The 18862-nt window shown below is 54.0% G+C and overlaps 7 protein-coding genes across 7 annotated transcripts; 4 read left to right on the top strand and 3 right to left on the bottom strand.

The window, feature by feature from the left end:
• Positions 1–181: 181 nt before the first annotated feature.
• Positions 182–2056, top strand: N7474_005361 (putative transcription initiation factor TFIID subunit 12; the record flags this gene model as incomplete). Its single annotated transcript, XM_057196776.1, has 3 exons — positions 182–1249; positions 1335–1673; positions 1802–2056. 3 exons carry the CDS (start codon positions 182–184, stop codon positions 2054–2056), a joined length of 1662 nt encoding a protein of 553 aa, XP_057054172.1.
• A 1327-nt stretch (positions 2057–3383) lies between these two features.
• On the bottom strand, positions 3384–6032 carry N7474_005360 (1-phosphatidylinositol-4-phosphate 5-kinase; the record flags this gene model as incomplete). The annotated part of the gene is made up of 1 exon (XM_057196775.1): positions 3384–6032. The coding sequence occupies one exon, from the start codon at positions 6030–6032 to the stop codon at positions 3384–3386; it is 2649 nt and encodes an 882-aa protein (XP_057054171.1).
• A 1726-nt stretch (positions 6033–7758) lies between these two features.
• N7474_005359 (histone H1/H5 family protein) lies at positions 7759–8920 on the bottom strand (the record flags this gene model as incomplete). The annotated part of the gene is made up of 6 exons (XM_057196774.1): positions 7759–8040; positions 8109–8215; positions 8341–8471; positions 8576–8598; positions 8733–8758; positions 8854–8920. 6 exons carry the CDS (start codon positions 8918–8920, stop codon positions 7759–7761), a joined length of 636 nt encoding a protein of 211 aa, XP_057054170.1.
• A 1655-nt stretch (positions 8921–10575) lies between these two features.
• On the bottom strand, positions 10576–11976 carry fen1 (multifunctional nuclease RAD27; the record flags this gene model as incomplete). Its single annotated transcript, XM_057196773.1, has 5 exons — positions 10576–11097; positions 11148–11709; positions 11764–11768; positions 11828–11913; positions 11964–11976. 5 exons carry the CDS (start codon positions 11974–11976, stop codon positions 10576–10578), a joined length of 1188 nt encoding a protein of 395 aa, XP_057054169.1.
• A 242-nt stretch (positions 11977–12218) lies between these two features.
• Positions 12219–14571, top strand: N7474_005357 (uncharacterized protein; the record flags this gene model as incomplete). The annotated part of the gene is made up of 4 exons (XM_057196772.1): positions 12219–12487; positions 12542–13367; positions 13418–13694; positions 13748–14571. 4 exons carry the CDS (start codon positions 12219–12221, stop codon positions 14569–14571), a joined length of 2196 nt encoding a protein of 731 aa, XP_057054168.1.
• Positions 14572–14989: 418 nt separating this feature from the next.
• Positions 14990–16420, top strand: N7474_005356 (acyl-CoA dehydrogenase; the record flags this gene model as incomplete). Its single annotated transcript, XM_057196771.1, has 4 exons — positions 14990–15185; positions 15241–16156; positions 16211–16320; positions 16374–16420. The coding sequence occupies 4 exons, from the start codon at positions 14990–14992 to the stop codon at positions 16418–16420; spliced, it is 1269 nt and encodes a 422-aa protein (XP_057054167.1).
• Positions 16421–16869: 449 nt separating this feature from the next.
• Positions 16870–18794, top strand: N7474_005355 (diatom spindle kinesin 1; the record flags this gene model as incomplete). Its single annotated transcript, XM_057196770.1, has 4 exons — positions 16870–17073; positions 17165–17429; positions 17491–18155; positions 18234–18794. 4 exons carry the CDS (start codon positions 16870–16872, stop codon positions 18792–18794), a joined length of 1695 nt encoding a protein of 564 aa, XP_057054166.1.
• Between the last annotated feature and the right edge of the window lie 68 nt (positions 18795–18862).

Raw genomic sequence — 18862 nt, 5'->3', positions numbered from 1 at the left:
TTTGTGCTGTATCTTTGCCGCTCACTCCGAGCACGGGAACTGGCTGGGACCCCGGTCCTCGTTAAAGTCCGACTCCAGTCGCCTGAAAAGCCTCCCCAGTGCGATTCGCCGCTCATCCGCCTCTCATCGACAAACTCCTGAACATCCGCTCACTCTATCCTTCCATACATCATCCAGCACCATGGATGGGTCACAAGGCCAGGCGGGTCAGCCCATGGTGGCGTCGCAGCAGCAGCAGCACTCCAACCTCATTCGGACCGACCAGGTGCAGAAGCTGCCACACCTCAATGACCAGCAAAAGGCCCAGCACACCCAGCTGGTGCGTGGCCTCTGGGAGCTGCTCAACACGCGCGACCCATCGAGCCACGAGTACCAGACGGCGCATATGAAGCTCACGCAGCTGTCCCAGAATCTGATGAAGGGGATGCGCCTCTTCCAGCAGAGCCGGCAGCAGGCGCTGCAGCAGCAGCAACAACAACAGCAGGCGCAGCAACAGCAGGCGCAGGGGGTGCAGGGACAGCCCGTGCAACGGACGCAGCCGAATAATCCTCAGAATCTCGGTCAGTTGTTGCCTGCGATTCAGGCCAAGGTCAACCAGCTCAACTTCTTCTTGCCTCCGAACACGACGCCCGAGCAGCTGCAGAACTGGGTCCCCGAGGCTCGACTCCGGTATGGAATTGCGCTGCAGAAACAAGAGGTTGGGCGCGCGCGGCTGGCGGATCTGCGCCAGCAGTTCAATCAACGACAGTCGCAGGGCAATATGACCCAGGAGGATATGCAGGCGTTTAAGAATCGGCAGCTGGCGGCGGAGAAGTTGTTGCGTGAGGGTAGCGAGTTCCTCGAGAAATTCATGGAGCAGCAGGAGAGCTTCAAGATGCAGCAGCAGAACCAGCAGGGGATGAACCAGTCCGGAGGACAGGCCGTCATGCCCCCCGCCTCGTCGACTCAGCAGCCTACTGTTGCCCCTACATCGGCTGCTGCTCCGGCTGCGACTCAAGCAGTGGCTAGTAACCAAGGCACTACGGGTGGCATGCAGGCACCGACGCCGGCGGCGCACACGATCAACTCGGCTGTGAATGCAGCGCGCAACCAGGCGGGGCAACAAACAGCCATGTCTCCCTCGGCTTCCCAATCGGGACAGGCTCCTTCTGCAACTGCTGGCGCCACTCCCACTTCCACCACACAACCCTCCCAGCAACCAGGCCAGCGCCAACAAGCTTCTTCTCAGCAAGGAACTCCTGGTTCTCAAGTGAGTCTCCCGGTCTCCTTCAAATTCCCCCAGCTTTCCTATGTCTCTAGCAGTGATATCAAAATACTAACAACATATCAACCAGGCAATGTCCACCCAAGGCTCCGCCAGCGCCCACCCGCAGGGCTACCTGGCCAACCGCTCGACCGAGGCCACGGCGCGCAACATCAACATGGTGATCCCCAAGTCTCTGAACGTGTCCACCCCGGAGCCAGTCGCCATGCCTTCCTCGCGCCCTTCTCTGTCCGGCGGCCCCAGCCACGGCGCCATGGGCATGATGGGCCAGCCCGCGATCCAGAAACACCCCGGCTACGTCCTTGAGGGCGAGGGCCAGCGCGTGCTCAGCAAGAAGATGCTGGATATCCTCGTTCGCCAGGTCACCGGCGGCGGCGAAGGCGAGATGTTGACTCCTGACGCGGAAGATGTAAGCCATCCCCCCCCCTCTTTCCTCTCCATCCTTTCCTTTTCTCTCTCCCTCTTTCTCTCTCTCTCTCTCTCTCTCTCTCTCTCTCTATCATATTTCCAAGAGTTGCCATTAATCCATATAAACAGTTCATCCTCCAAATGGCCGACGACTTCGTCGACGACGTAATCACCCAAGCCTGCCGCCTCGCCAAGCTGCGCCCCTCGTCCACCCTCGAGCTACGCGACATCCAGCTCGTCCTGGAGCGAAACTACAACATGCGCATCTCGGGCTTCTCGAGCGATGACCTCCGCACCGTCAAGAAGCCGCAGCCCACCCAGGGCTGGACGCAGAAGATGTCTGCTATCCAGGCTGCGAAGGTGACGCAGGGGAAGACGGAGTAGATCGTCTTCTTTCCAGTCTCTTTCTGGGTTCGCGATCTATGTGTGCTCTTGTTTATGGAGGGAGGGGATTTTGGCGTCTTTACTTTTTTTTTCCTTTTTTTCTGGATGGATAGGAGGAATCCTCGCGTTTATTCCCTTTTCGACTTTGATTCATTTGGTGACGGGTGCTCAGGCGACGGGGGCGTTTGTTTTTCATGATTCCCACACAGGCTGGGTGCAAAAGAGGAGATATGATCCGATGGGAAGTACAACTTAGGAATGGATTCATTCAATGGAAATACTATGCTATTTCACGTATTCCAGGTATCTCTACTATTTCGCTAGCCTCTGGGTATAGGTATCTGCAATTATATCCGTATCTGTATCCGTGTCTCCTCTGTTATTGCATTGTGATTCTTCTCTATGCATACTTTTTCTTCTAATGGGAAGAGAATAGGTAGAAAAAAGACACTAAAAAGAAGAAGAAAAACCCAGTTCCCGCGCGCGGGTCTGCTAACTTTCTCTCGAGATAAAAACACAATAATATCGAGCCTAAGAACAGAGTAGGGCAGAAAAAGACAAGGCTGAATGGAACAAGACAGAAAGACAAGAAAGGACAATAACAACGATGATAATGATCTGCCAAAGAGGTATAGTGATTGATCAATTGGTACAGGGTATGACAGGCGCAAGGAAACGAGTTCACATTCACGAGATGACAGACAATAAGGAAATAGAGGGTCCAGGTTTCAGGACGGGATAGGAGAGGCTGGTCATCGAAACAGTGGGGAACGTATGACAAGACAGCATAGGACAGAAAGGCAAGTGCAGCTTGCTTGGTATCCGAGACGTGAGAAAAAAAGGAAAAGGAAATGAGATATAGAGAATGTGTGATGTGTGGGTGAGTGATGGTGGAGTCGAGTAGTTTTGAGACAAACCCCAACCAACCCATAACCCATCTGGTAATATCCGCCAGAATCTGACGGATAGAGAGTGTATGTGGATCAGACAGAAAAGGGAAGAAAAATAGATTGGGGAGGACACCCCCGCGACAGTAGTAGTCGGTAGTAGTCATCCAAAAGAAAAAGGCTTTCATGGACAACAGGGAAAGACAGACGAGAGTGAGTTCGCTGAACAACAAATCAGAAAAACCAAAATGATACATGCGTCACTCGTGAACAACGAACAGTTTCTTGCAATCAAAGGGGAAAAGTAAATCAAGTGCCTCGCGCAGTACCCATGCTGAGAGGAAACAGAAAAAAATGTCTATCAAAAGCAACAAGGGGATATCTTGCGATGAAACACAATTAAGAGGGTAAAGAAAAAACGGAATTGCCCACGAACAAAGTTATCGCTGGCTGGTAGGCGCCAGGTAGGTCTCCTTGTCTTTGCTGGGTGGCTGGGGCGGCGAGTCGTGAGGAATGGGGGGAAGGTCCTTGTCGGACGCGGGTTGGCCCTGTCCCTGTCGGCTGTGTTGGCTGTGGCCTCCGACACTGCTAGCCTCGCCCGCTTCGTCGACAATCGGCAGCGTGGAGGTTGGACCGGGACCGCCAGCATCTGCTGGATCCCAGACTGTGGCTAATGTGCGAGGGTGTGTGACGGAGACGTCCTTGGCAGCCTCTTTCTCGGCATTTTGCATGGTCCGCTCGACAGAGGAGGATCGAGACCCTCTCCTGTCGCCGGACGCACGGCCAGAAGCTTTGGATTCTCGTCGTCGCTCGGCCTCCTCCTTTGACATGGTGATACCCTTGATGAAGGCGATGAATCGATCGCCGTAGCTTTCCGGCGGAATGGGAGAGATCTGTGCCCGGTCATGCGAGAGGCCTTTGAAGAAGTTTTCGATCTTCTTAAACATTCCGTAATGTGTCAGACAGTCGATGATCCCAAGGTAGTAGATCTCTTCTCCCGGTTGACCATTCTCATGCGTAGCCCGGAACCCACCGTCGTCGGCGTAGAAGACGTGGTACTGGCGCTCATCGAGTATCTCTTCCGGCATCTTCGCTGTAGCTTTGTCGAGGGGTACAGGGCGCTCGCGCTTGATCAGCATCCGAAGCTCCCGGGCCTTGCGTTCGTTCTCCAACTTGGATGGAGTCCGTATCAGCATGTTCGGGCCCGCTTCTTCTTCGCGGTCGCCGCCTGGTTGGAAGACTTGAAGCGTCTTGTCGCGCAGGTTTTCTTCGTTGCCCCGTTCCACGTCATGAATCCCCACCAGAAGAGAATAATCCATTATCTTGAGCCTCTTGAGCAACTCGACATCGCGCTTCAGCTGTTCGATGAAAAATTCTCGTTTCGACGGCCCGCATTGCAGGTAACGACTCCGTCGAACCCAGTTCAGGTCCTTCATGGTCGCCCTCGGATTTCGCTCCAGATCGGCTTCTTGCAAGTCACGGCCAATGGTCGAGCCTTTCAGATCGAACGTCTGGTGGATATCCCGGTGGGGTGGGAACAAGTTGTTCATCACAACGAAGTGGATCTTGCGGCCATATGCCATCTTCACGCGGTGTAACCCATAGAACTGCGAGATCAGGGTATTCGGGTTGTTCTCCACGTGGCGATAGTATTCAGGAAGAATCTTCCGGAGAAGCTTGTGCTCGGAATGGTGGATAGTTTTGATGATGTACTTGTAATCCCGCGAGAAATAAAAGAAGCTCCCGCTCTTGCCGGGCGAGCCCAGTTCGGACAGGATGTACTTGCTCGTGAGAGACATCAGGTAATCGGCGGGGTCCAGTCGAAACTTGGAGCGAAGGTGTCGGAACACCCACGGTGCGTAGTCTTTAAATTTGAAGTCGTATTTGGCAGAGGGAGTCAATTCGTTTCCGGTTCTGGTTGTGGTCAGTTCATGCGATTCTAGGAAGGGAAGAGGTAGAACATACATATCAAAAGAAAATTTGTGCTTGGCCTCGAAGTCCGCCGGGGTGAGTTCCCGGTCCATCTTCGCGTTGATCCTCGATACCGTAAAGCGAATCCCCGTCAACATGTTGTAGGCCGTCACATAATTCACATGGTTCTGGTCCACCTTGGTCCCAACGATGACCCGATCGTCATCATCATCCTCACGCCGGCGCCGTCGCGAAGCACGCTTCTGTTTGATGGCTTCCGCCCAGCGAGCTGCATCTTCATCTGGATATGCTTCGTCCAAATGCACGTCCGACGTCCTGGTGGCTCGTCTTGTGAGACTAAACGAGGTACGCCGAATCCCCGCAGTGGTCGGTGACAGCCGGCCACTGCTAAACGCGGTATCCTCGCCTTGGTCCCGGCTATTCCGCCGAATGCTACCAGTCCTGGGGACTTGCAGCGAATGTCGGTGTCGGGCGCTGGAGGGTTGGGCGTCTTGCATCTGATTGGCTTCGAAGGCGGAGGGGGCTGGTGGAGACGAGTAGCGATGGTGGCCTGGAGGCCTTGGTTCGGGGTCTGGGGTGAGACGACCGGCATCGTCCTGCCGCGGGATCTGTAACCACGAATTCGATGGGCTGGCGGCGCGGTCGGAGAGGGAGGGCTCGTCGGCGGACAGGCGGTTGGAATCACCATTGGCCATGGCTTTCGCCGGCGGTTGGCGGGGACTGAAGGCCATGCCATTGACCTGCTGGCTGGAAACCGACGCTGCCGCGGAGCCTGCTCCAGGGCCAGCGTCGGAGGATTTCCGGTCCAGCATGGCGGAGGGCCTGCTGCCGGGGTCACGGAGATCACGGGCGGACCCATTGCCTAGCGAGTGCATGCTGCCGTCCTTGGAGTGCGGCAGATCGCGCGTGTAGGAACTGACACTCGACCGGGGGCCATTCAGGGAGTATGCACTGCCGTTCTTCAGGTTGGTCAGATAGTGCCGGTCATTCTGCTGCTGGTGATCGTGGGTCGCGTCGCCGTTGGGCCAGTTGGTCCACAGGAAGGTGTTTCCGACGGAGGCTTTGTCGTGGGACTTGCGGGGCGACTCAAACGAGCGAGGCTGGGTGGCAGTCGCGGTAGCCGTGGTCTGGTAGGAGAGGTCGTTGAAAGACGGCATGGTTGCTGGGCCAAGTGACGTGAGCTCTGCGTGGACCGGCAACCCGAGCTGGGCGGCTGGGGGGCCCTTATTGGCGGAGGGCCAGCAGGCTTCTGAATCGGACCGAGTTCCAGCGGGAATGAGCGAAGGAAATGATTCTTGATCTTTGCCGAAACCTGCCAGGGAGGGGCGTGTGGCAGGATGTTTCAGCAACCGATAGGCATGGTCGGGGGCAGTGGCAGGGGTGTGGTGGTGGGTTGGTGACGGTCAAGCAAAGGACCGAAAGACGAAGAGAGGGAAAAGAAAAGAAAGAAAGAAAGGGGGCCGAGACGGCTGAAGATGAAAATGGTGGATGGGAGAGAGAAGGGACGTGAGGATGGTTGGTTGTCCGGGAGAGAAAAGAGAGTGCGTGGATGGTAAGGAATTGATTATTACTGTACGGCCCACTCAGCCTTGTACTCCCCCATCATCACCACTTTTGACAAGTATGAATCCCTGCTTCTGTTCTATCCGTCCATTCCCTGTCCATCTGGTGATAAGACCCCATCATTCCTCCCCCCCCCTCATCAGGGACGCAAGGAGAAGAGCAGCCGCGGGTGGCACAATTTCTACCGAAGGTTTACTTCGCCACAACTCGGGATGGCCCAATATATCGGTCGCCCAGCCCGTGCCTGAACCGGCAGAACGAGGGAACACAAACACAAGCATTTACATGGACTAGGTAACTACTCTTTCATGTTAATAATAATAATAATAATACTGGTAGGTGATGGCTCTCTGCAGGGTCCCAAAAATAGGTGCATAGCAACTAATACATCGGAGCCGGAACACGGGGCAGATGAATACGTGTTGCTTATGCAGTCTAGGGGTCCGATCAACCCGCTGGGTCGGCATATGATTCGGACCGGGTTCACTCGTTCATGTATGTCCTCGCTTAGTGCACTAACCAGCAGTTTCTGAGAGGCGAATATACTCTAGCATTAATTAAACTGGCAAAACGTCTCCCACTCCTCCTGTCCATCATGGGTCTCCAATAGGCAGCCACATATTGTGGCGGTGGTGACATAATACTAAATGTCGATCTGGCAATCCTCCGATACTTACAGTACCGCGATGGTAATTAATGAGATGTCCATTTCATGGTGGAGACGTGTTGTCCAGGTGGGTCGAGTTGAAGGGCCGGTTATTGGGAGCGAAGATAAGAATATATGGAGTAGTTACTAACGGTAGAATTCGGTCATATAGTCGAAGAGCAGGATATCACTGTCTATCAAACCTGTTCTTCAATTGCTGATCGCAGCCTACCATGTTGACGCGACACCCACCCCCGGAAGAGTAAACAGACCCATCGGACGGGAAGATCACTACTGGGTCGCGACCCCTACAACACGGGAACCAGATAACAACAGACATTCAGGTTTGATTCCTCGTTGTGTTACTGCTTAAGAAAAAAAGACTCAATTTCCCCGGCAAGAAAACAACCCCACCGCAAGACGCCATCCCGACTTTGTGAAGGAAGCAAAGCCCATTCATAACCAAGATATCCCAGAATAGCAGCGAAACGCACAAGAATAAAAAGCATACCATCAAAACCACACAAGATCCGCGGGTCTCAAAGAAATTACAACGGAAGAGAAAAGACGAAGATCATCCCAGGTACTCTTCTTCAACCCCCCGAGACGCGCACGTGAAAAACAGAAAAGGGGGTGACAGAGAGATCCGGGCAGAGAGACTAGTGATTGTCTCTCTATTTCTTGGTGGTTCGCTTCTTGGGCGCGGCCCGCGCGCGCGAGGGCGCCGGAGCGGTGGTCTTGGTCACGCGGCCGGACTTGGTCTTGCCGATGACCTTGGGCTGCTCGACGACGGCGGGAGCGGCAGTAGAGGTCTTGCGCGCCTTGCCAGTGTTGGCCTTGGCCTTGGGCTTGCTGGCGGTGGTCTTCTTGGTGGTCGTCTTCTTAGTGCCGGCCTTGGCCGCGGTGGCCTTCTTGGGAGCAGCCTTCTTAGTGGCGGTGGCCTTGGCAGCAGGCTTCTGTTGCGACGGTGAGTATACATGAAAACAAATAAAAAAAATTAAAAAGAGCCGCGTCAAATACATACCTTGGCAGTAGTCTTGGTGGTCGACTTAGCAGTGGCCTTCGCAGCAGGCTTCGCGGCCGGCTTGGCGGCGGTGTCCTTCTTCGCCAGCTTCACGGGACCCGAGGGACCTTGAGACGCGTCAGCTGATGTTCAGTCATACGGTGACATTGTCCGGCACGAGTACAGTGCAGTCACAGACACACATTCCAACTGTGTGGATACATGCGCGGGACAGAAAGGAGACTAGACTTACCCTTGGGCTGGGTGAACTCGCCCTTCTCAACACCGGCCTTGATGGCCTTGTTGAACTGGGCATCGAAAGTGGCCTGCGACGCGACGTTGAGCTTGTTGTTCGCCGTCACATACTTCTTGATGGCCTGGCGGCTGTGGTGGAAAAGGCGCGAGTCAGCATGATCCGGGCAGTCACAACAAATAACGCGACATGGTGTCGACGGCGACAGCAAGAAGAAGAAAATAAATAAACGTACCTGCTACCATTGCGCTCCTTGAGCTAAAGACAGAAAGGATCAGTTAGTCTCATGGAAATACTTGGCACATATCGGGTGGTGGTTGTGGCGACCGGGCGCCTGGACAGGGCGTGTCACGGTCGCGCGACCCGAATCACAACAAGAGTGATCTACTCACGTTGACAATGGCATCCTTGATCATATCTATATGGATGGAATCAGCAGACGTTCGCGACTCTAAAGATACTATTTTCGCATTTACGCGATGGGGTGGTGGCCCAGGATCAGTGAAAACATACCACGGTAAGAAGAGTGAGCCGTTGGGGCGGCCTTCTTGGACGCGCCGGTTGCTTTCTTGGGAGGCATAGTGATGAGTGAGAAGAGGATTGACGATGGAAGATGAGAAGAGATGAGAGATGGGAAGGACGAATAGATTATTCAGACCAGAGGGCGAGATGGGTGGGAAGTGGAAGGGAAGGAAACAGAAAGGGAAGAGGAGAGAAGAGCGGCGGGGGCATCCGTGCTTTATACCGTTGGCGGCTGTTGACACCAGATCACTAGGGCAAACACTCTCTTTTTGGGCCTTCCCCCATTTTTGTCTTATTATTATTTCTTCTTCCTCGCCCTCTTTTCCTTTCGGTGCTCTTACTGTTCCTCGCTGTTCCTTTCTTTCCCTGTCTTTCTTTCCGAACCCATCGGTCGCGGTGCTGCTGAATGCGGCAGTCGGGCCTGTTCGTCGTAGATCCCAACCCCCATGCTTGGCTCCCGCATTCCACTCTTGACTCTACGTTGTATGTAGCTCTGCTGGACATTCCACGCGCAGTCTGGAGAGATCGTCCCGTGATGGCATTCTATCCCTGTTTCGTCTATCTCGGTGTTGTTCCTTGCAGCCGCCTCGTGGTCACGCGCAAACCGTTCCACCGTTCCATGGCACTGCACCGCCGGAGCCAATGTACATGGCAGGTCCATGATGTCGTGACTTTATAGTAGCTACCGATGTACCTAGCGTGATCTATCGATGTGAAAACTAGCTCGACCAAGATAATGGTTCTAGTCAGCCGTTTTCGACTACTGATCGCGCACGGACTATCTATACCATCAAGGGGTCCACCGGACACATCAGTGGCCTCATCGCATGTGCTCAGTGTAGTTTGATTTCTGTATACGAGAATGGTAGAATAAGAGAGTTTTCTGTATAGATCGAATCAGCGCTCCCGATAGATACTATAGACATCAAACAATCCCATATCGGAGCAGTTGGTGATTCCAGGGCTGTGGTGAGATATATATCTGCCCAATACCTCCACCCACCACCAGATCAACGGTGAACAACAACAACATCCTGATCTCACCACATGCGCTCCTTTTCTTTATTTTTAAATGATAATAATATTATTGAACCTCGACTGACACTAGTTTCCTATCTGAGAAAAAGTGATACCCTCCCTACCATGCAAGATCAGTCCCCGCGCTTTCACGCTGAGCATCTCGCTTAGCCCGGGATCATCACGAGCAACGCGGGGGGTTCAACCCCATCAACTCGGCCACCCACGTCGAGCGTAGGACTGTTGATTGGAATTCAAATCATTGCTTTTCTTCACAAAAGCCAAACAATATCCATTTACACCCCGTCGGTCCGCTGGTTCGGCGAGGATCAGCCGAAACATCGACATCCACCTATATCCGGGTCCATAGTCCGGACGGTTATTTCCTGATCTTGAGACCCACGAGCTCGACAGCTCATTCATGCATGGCGGAATGCAAAGAGTAGGACAAGAAGTGTCTGAGTTTGTCTTCAGATTCATTCATTTCGCGATGTTATGGTACACACTGGACTCCATGCTCCCGCGTCCCCATGCCCCCATCCATCCATCCAGCACCGGGGGCCGTGTGAGACTCCCCCGGTCTTCCCCTCCCCAACGAAAAACAAAGACCAAGTTTCAAACATCCCATAATGTGTAACGCCCACGCCGGAGAGAAGACCATCATAATCACAAAGATAAGAAAAAGAAGAAGAGAACCTAAACCGCGCCACGCGGCTTGGATTTCGCTTCCTTCTTCGCCTTGGCCTCCTCTTTCTTTTTCTTCTTTTGCTCCTGGATTTTCTCGTCGTGCTTGCGTTTCAGACTAGCCTTCTCCTCTTCTGTACGCGCAACAGGCTTAAAGAAGCCTTCCAGACGAGACTGCTGCGCTGTCTTGAGGTGCTTCTGCAAGCGCGCCGCGCCGTTGCGCACGCGGTCTTCGTTGAAGCCCTTGTCCGTGACCAAGAACGCGACTAGTCCTTCGATATCGGGCGCATCCCACTTAAAATCGCACTCGGGATCGTCGGCGGAGCGCACGTCCGGCGTGAGGAATAGCTCGCGCGCGTCCTGGTATGGCCAGTCCTCCGGGATCACATATTTCTTCTTCGGGTCGTTCTGCATGTGCTCCACCACCTTCTCGAGGGTCTTGTGCTCGCGGATCAGGTTCAGTGCGGTGTGCGGTCCGACTTTGGGGATAGGTTCGAGGTAGTCGCAGCCTAGGAGAATGCAGAGGTCGATGAACTGTAGGTGGTTAGTCTTGGGCAACAACTTATTGAAGGGGTATATTCTACCTGTTTGCGGTCCATGTTGAGTCCCTCCAGTGCCCGACTGAGGTGAATCTCCAGAATAGGCTCCTTCCTTTGCTCACTGAAGGTTAAATGCCGCAGCAAGATCGGCGCCTCAAAACACAGGGTATCCATATCCTCCGATGCAGCAGCGTACACCTTACCCGCACGCGCCAGAACGGCGCACTGAGCCTCTGCCTCCGTGGGCGCAATAATGTAAGGGATCCCCATCAGCTTCAGGAGCTTTCTGCACTCCTCATTGTGCTCGCGCGTGACGCGCACCGTCCGCCGGGAGAACTTCTCGACATCCTCCGCCGTACCGGTCTCCTTTGCTTCCTCGTGCGCCTCAGTAGCTTCCGCTTTGCGTGCACCGCGCTTGGCCAGCTCGCCGGACTTCAGCTTGGGCGGGGCGCCGTCGAAGACGTAGAGGGGCTTGATGCCGTTGTCCACCATCCGTAGTGTGCGATAGAACAAACCCATCAGGTGAGAGGTTGTTTCGCCCGTCTCACTCATCAGTTGCTGGCCCTCGGAGCGGACGGCGATGAGAAAGCTGTAGATGCTCATGGATCTGGGAGGGAGTTAGTCAATGTCAGCGGTGAGGGTACAATGAAGAATGGCGTACGCATCCTATGAGTAGAAAGAGACCGTTAGCTCTTGTTCTGCGCAAGTCAGTGCGTAAGACGTACAATTGCGACCTTGCGGCCGAAGTGGTTCTTGATCTCGCCCGCCTTGATGGCATCGGGGGCGTTCTCCGAGATCACCTGGTACAGGTCTGGTAGGCCGTCAGTCAAGAAGCTTAGGAGCGGGGTGGAATGCACTCACTCTTGATACCCATGGTGTTTGACAGTGGTGATGGGACGTACTGACAGACAGACAATCTTCTCTGCAACACGAGAAAGAGAGACGCGCTCAACCGCGACGAACATTAAGCCCGAAGGGGACTAGCGTGAGCAGGTGATTCTAGACTGTCTGCCTGAGGCCGTAGTGGATGCCTGAGGCATATATATGGAGTTGGACCGACAACCCCGCCTTTGGATTCCCCGGACTCGGGATCAGAATGTGCTACAACCAACTACGATGAAGCGGAATCGCATTCAGTTCGAGACCAATGGTGATGCCTCATCTGCCTCTCCGCCCGCCGCCGCCTTCACCCCGTCCGATGACCGCCAGTCCGCCCAGCATGTTCCGAAGATTTCGCGGAGGATCCGGGCCTGCACCGAGTGCAAGCGACATAAGGTCCGGTGCGACATGAAGGCAGGTGAGTCTACGTGCTCGCGGTGTCGACGAATGAAGCTGGAATGTGTCGTAAACAAGAGTCTCCAGACCCTGCTGGAGGATGAAGCAGAGTAGGTGACTCCGAATGCCGCAAAAAGAACATGCTGACCCGAAGTGCCGTACAGGTGGAAGTCCATGATTGAGCTGGCAATGACGGACCTGCTTAGGAAGGCTCACATGCCGGAACTATCGTACTACCAGGCCGGCGGTGGATTGACCGAGACGCCGAAGAAACGGGGCCGCAAAGAGTCAACGGTGTCGACCGACGACGCGGGTCTAGCCTACAGTAAGACCGAGTCTGCGGATTCCGCCAAAGCAGCCGAGTCACGAAATTCAGACCATGCGTTTTCACAACAGCAATCACAATACTCCCTGGATCGTGAAGAAGCGGGGGCGACATCGCTGGTCACGGCCCCGATGGGGAGTCTGTATGAGGTGACGCAGCTGAGCGAGAACAGGGAGAGCTCTCCTGGGGAGCAATATGCGCCGGACCAAGCCATTGTGACGGATTTCATCTCGCGCGGAGTGGTGGATCTGTCAGAAGCGGAGGAACTGTTCTACCACTTCGACCAGGTGCTCAATCGGTACTTGTGGGATGGGGCATTACTACCTCATAAAGATCTCACGTCTGTCCGACGGTCCTCATCCATGCTCTCGGCGGCCATTCTGGCGGTGACCGCGCTTCATATGCCAACCAAGGAGCGCACGTTTGACACATGCTACACCGAGTTTGCAAAACTTGCATCCGAATCAATGCTCGGCCACCACCATACGATGGACGACATACGCGCGTTATGTATCGGGGCATTTTGGCTGGCGGATGTCAGCTGGAAGCTGTCTGGATACGCGGTACGCATCGCTACTGAGCGGAACCTACACCAGTGCTATCGCAAAGCGGCGCAAGGGTCTCCAGAGCATAAGGAGCAAGCCAGGTTATGGTATATTCTTTACGTATGTTTTCTCTCATTTCATTTCTTTTCGGGTTGCTCACCTCGCTACAGACTCTGGAGCACCACTTCTCTATCGCGTACGGGCGACCACCGATCATCCATGAGGACCCGAGCATTACCCAACACCACACCTTCACACAATCGCCGTCGGTGACGCAGGGCGATCTCCGACTACATAGCCAAGTAGACCTGTTCATCGTTCTCACCCGGATATACTTTGCATTTGGTCCCGATGTCGATTTGGAAGTCCCCGAGTCCGATTTCCCCAAGATTGATGACCTCGACGCTGAGCTGGGGGATTGGCAATCGGCGTGGCTTCCTCGACTTGGTGCGTACCACTACCCCCAAAGCTTTAACAACTTGCTAATTTGGAACTCATAGCCGGGAGTCGACACGTCGGAGCATACCCCTACAAAGCTATTTACATGCACTACCACTTCTCTCGACTACAGCTGTACTCGGTCGCTCTGCGAACGTACCACTCATCCACCTCTTCACGAATCATGTCTACGGATCGCAGAAAGCGCGCCAATGTCGCCGTTGAATCGGCCATCGCCACGCTCCAGGTCGTCCTGGACGAGCGGGACATCCAGCGCGCGCTGGTCGGAGTGCCCTTGTATCTGCACAGCATGATCACCTTTGCCGCAGTTTTTCTCCTAAAAATCGCCGCCAAGATGTGCTCGAACGGAAACATCCCCGGTAGCCAGGGCCAACAGAACTCCATCGCGTCGGCCGGGCTGATGGTCGACGTGAGCTATGTCCGAGCCCTCGTGGGACGCACCGTCGAGATGATGGTCTCCGTCAGCCAGCGGGCGAGCGAGCGACATATGAGCCATCACATCGCGCGCGGACTGCGCAAGATGCTCACCGGGCTGGAAGAGTGGGAGAAGCGCAACACCGGTAGCCAACCTGCCAATACACAGGCATCACCCTCACTTTTCAAGCCAGTCGTTATCCCCGGCGCCCAGATTCTCGGTGAGCGCGACACCATTCTGAACCACCCTCCACCCCTACTCGGCGTGGCTCCACTGTCCGCCGAGCGCGGCGGGAGCAATGGCTTTGAACCGGCCACTGGACAGGGCAAGCCGCAGTCTGGTCTGTCGGAGGGCTCGATGGATCCGATGATGGCGGATCTATGGGGGTTTGACGAGGACTACTTCCCCACGGGGGTGTTTGATTTTTTGCAAAGCCAGATGCCGGCATGAATTGTTTATTGGGTTGTTACATAGATGTATATAATTCCTGCAGGTAAATTAGGTATATAGGTGGATAGTTACATAGAACGGGCTCACTTGATTTCTCTCCTTGTTCGGCCCGCTCGGCACTTGATTCGCATCCGCCAAGCTGCTACGCCGAAAATGTCCGAGACGCCCACTGCCGGTCCTGGAACTTGTTCATAATTAGAGTAAGTGGTTCGGAGGTTCCGTCGAATGATTTGCACCCCCCGGTCATTCTAGTTGTCTGCTTCTCACGCCGAGCTCGGCGATCCCGACACTCTGACACAATTGCCGAGGCGTCTGAATATATTTGATCGGAGCTTCCCCCGCAACCACTTACACTACTCTCTTTCATCCTCCCTCTTTTCTCTCCTTCTACCCCATCAATTACACTCCCTACTATAAAATGAATCGTTCCCTTCTCCGCGCAGCCACGCGCTCGTTCGCTCGCCCCTCCACTGCTGCCCGGCGGTATGCCTCGTCCGGCGTGTTCAACTGGGAGGATCCGCTGGCGGCCGCCGAGTTGTACACCGAGGAGGAGCTAGCGATCCAGGACACAGCACGGCAATACTGCCAGGACCGGCTGATGCCGCGGGTGCTGGGTACGCATTTTTTACCTTACAGTATCGCATTGTCTTGTCTAATCTCTCTTTGTAGAGGCCTACCGCAACGAAAACTACGACCGCCGGATCCTCGAAGAAATGGGCGAGCTGGGCCTACTGGGCGCGTCGATCGAGGGATATGGCTGCGCAGGCGTCAGCACCGTGGCCTCGGGACTGATCAATAAGGAAGTCGAGCGGGTCGACTCCGGATACCGGTCAGGCATGTCGGTGCAGAGCTCGCTGGCCATGACGGGCATCTACGAGTTCGGCACGGAGGAGCAGAAGCAGCGATGGCTGCCTGATCTGGCCAAGGGGAAGCTTTCTGGCTGCTTTGGGTTGACGGAGCCGAATCACGGCTCGGACCCGGGGTCCATGGAGACCGTCGCGCGCGAGCACCCGACCCAGAAGGGCATGTACCTCCTGTCCGGGAGCAAGACCTGGATTACCAACTCGCCAATCTGTGATCTGGCCCTCGTCTGGGCGAAGCTCGAGTCTACGGGGAAGATCAAGGGGTTCATCATTGAGCGCGAGCGCTGCCCGCCTGGTACGTTTGAGACGCCTGCGCTCAAGAATAAGAATGGGCTGCGCGCGTCGGTCACCGGTATGATCCATATGGATAGCTGTCCCGTTCCAGCGGAGAACATGTTCCCGGATGTCGAGGGCCTCACGGGTCCCTTCACTTGTCTGAACAGCGCGCGGCTGGGAATTGCCTTTGGCAGCATGGGTGCCCTGGAGGACTGCATTGCGCGCGCGCGCGAGTACAGCCTCGAGCGCAAGCAGTTCAAGGGCAACCCGCTGGCCAAGTACCAGCTCATCCAGAAGAAGCTGGCAGACGCAGCCACAGATGCCGCGTATGGCACCCTTGCGGCGACGCAGGTGGCCCGACTGAAGGATGCGGGCAAGGCCACGCCCGAGATGATCTCCATGATCAAGCGCCAGAACTGTGACCGCGCGCTGACCAACTCGCGAATGTATGTATATCCTCGGTGTTTGTTGTGGATTTCCTACTGACATATCCTTCCTAGTCTGCAAGAAATCTTTGGCGGCAATGCGGCCAGCGACGAATACCACATTGGCCGCCATGTGTCCAACCTGTTTGTGGTGCAGACGTACGAGGGCCAGAGCGATATTCACGGTATGTCATTCTTTTACTACTTTCGGGAAAACACTTGACTGACATTATTCCAGCTTTGATCCTGGGCCGTGCCATTACTGGCGTGCAGGCCTTTGTTTGAGATATTGTACATATACAGATAACCATTTAAGCGCAATAAAATACACCATACTACATACAACTACCTGAGCTTCAAATGCCTCATCAAAACATCTTACTTAGGTTTCAGGTGAGGATTGAGCACCCAAGCTGCGCTTTCACCCGCTGCGGAAAGAATGAGGCTGAGAAGATTGGAGAAACCTGAGCCAGTCAAACCGGCCCCTTGCATAAATTAGCGAAAGTCCGCTACTGTACCTAACCGCCAACTACGTGGATGTGTCTTTACATAGAAAATGCAGTCCACAAATAATAATATAACAACCCCCCGTAAAACCCCCTGAATTGACTCTCACATCGCAGAGTACTCTGACATTCTCCTGCTCCACACCGTGAAACTCCGCAGACTCTCGACCAGCCATGGAAGCCTTCTTTTTTGAACAACGAGAATTCTACTTGAACCGAGTTTCGCAAATGAAGAACTCTCCAGACCCAAATGCGTCCAAGGCCTCAACAATATCCCCCAATCTATCAGACACGTCAATCTGTGTACGAGTCCGTCCGCTTTCCGAGCAAGAACTCCACGCAGATCATGTTCAAGGCGTGTTTGCACAGAGCCAAGGGAGGATCAGCATGCATGAAGCAAAAAAGAAAATCAACGGGAGGCCCGACGTGAAGGTACATACATATGACCCGCCTCAGTGGCAGCTCGAAGTCGTTCTTCGAGCCGCATACTATCATCAATGGCCTGTTAACAGTTCTTGCACAGACCACATCTTTCAACATTGACGAAGCTTTTGGCTCCGAAAGAGCCACACAAGAGATATACGATAGTCAAGTGCAGCAGTTGGTTGAATGGGCGTGGAATGGCGGAGCGAGCACCCTGCTAGCTTATGGGCAGACTGGCTCTGGGAAGACTTTCACAATTACAGGGTTGGAGGAACTTGTGGTGCAAACCCTACTCGGAGACTTGCAGCCAGAGAAGAAAGAAGTGCACATGAGCATATTTGAGATCTTTGGGAATAATGCCTATGGTATGCTACAAGATGCATCTTTTATTTTTTTGCTCAGCTGACTCCCCTATGATGACTGAAGATCTTCTCAGTGATCGAAAGCAGATTGCCATCTTGGAAGACTCGCTTGGCTTAATGCAGGTCGTTGGGGTGGAGGAGAAGAGTCCCACGGGCGTGGATGGGCTTCTGGCACTGATCCAGGCAGCAAAAGCGCTCCGAGTGACAGCAGAGACCGAGAAAAATGAGCAGTCATCCCGATCCCATGCCATATGTCGTGTGCGCATTGTTGACAAGCGCAAAGAAGGCCCAGAAGGAACACTCTTTCTTGTCGATCTTGCTGGGAGCGAAGCGAGCGCAGATGTTCGGCATCACTCAGCAGAACGGACAGCTGAATCTCGCGAAATCAACAAGTCTCTGACAACGCTCAAGGAATGCATCCGTGCTAGAGCTTCATGGGCTGTCTCTCGAGGAACTGTCACGCAGAAACATGTCCACATCCCCTTTCGGACCAGCACACTTACCAAGGTATTGAAGCCTGCCTTCGACATTCATAGCAGCAAGACATGCAAGACCCTTGTCATTGCTTGTGTTTCACCATGCATGTTGGATGTCCCACACAGCCGAAACACCTTGCGCTATGCGGAAATGCTCAAGGTGCAGGTTCCAAAGACTAAGCCACGGCCATGCAATGTGCAGATTCCAACAACGTGGAGCAACAAAGAAGTACATGAGTGGATTAAGAAAAATGTCAGTTTCATTAGCAACCTATGACCTAGGTTTAGCCCGAGTCACAATAATGTCAGCTAACCTGAACCCTTTTTTCAGTCAGGGAAACCAGCAATCAATCCAGTCTGGCTTGCTCCCTGGGAGGATGGCGCACAGTTATGCAGGCTCGAACAGGATGAATTCGTAGCACGGGCAACACGCACACCAGGTGTGCAACAAGATCAAGCAAAGAAGTTATACTTCAAGCTATGGACGCTGCATATTGACTCTCGAGCACCGTTGAGAAAGGAACCGGTAGCCAATGCCCCAGGTTCCAAGAAGAGAGAGCCTCTACAAACATCCGAAAAAGGTCAAAATAGCACAATACAGAGGGACTCAAGTTCGAAGTCAAATATCAAGCCTGGGGAATTCTTCCGACTACCGCTCAAGGATGCAGATGATCGGTCTGAGCTGGTCATGGTGATGGGCCGGACAAAAACTATGATGGATGAGGATGGCAACACTGAATTCATATGTGCTGAGCTTTTCTTGTCAAACCCGGCGGAGAATTGCTATGAGCTCTTCGTTGCAAGACAGAGGACTGTCTCGGATGCGGCGTTGTGTGATTGTGTCTCGATGGAGTACGATACTGACTCACGGTACTATTACCTGAAAGAATAAAGAGATACTGGTAGTTTTTATGAATACAATCCAACTATTGTGAATCAAGCGGCTGTTGCTTAAGACAC

Source organism: Penicillium riverlandense (genome assembly GCF_028828495.1).
Source record: "Penicillium riverlandense strain IBT 135883 chromosome Unknown utg000003l_segment0_segment0, whole genome shotgun sequence".
Lineage (NCBI taxonomy): Eukaryota > Fungi > Ascomycota > Eurotiomycetes > Eurotiales > Aspergillaceae > Penicillium > Penicillium riverlandense.
Note: the sequence above shows the minus strand (reverse complement) of the source record. Positions and strands in the feature narration are given on the sequence as shown.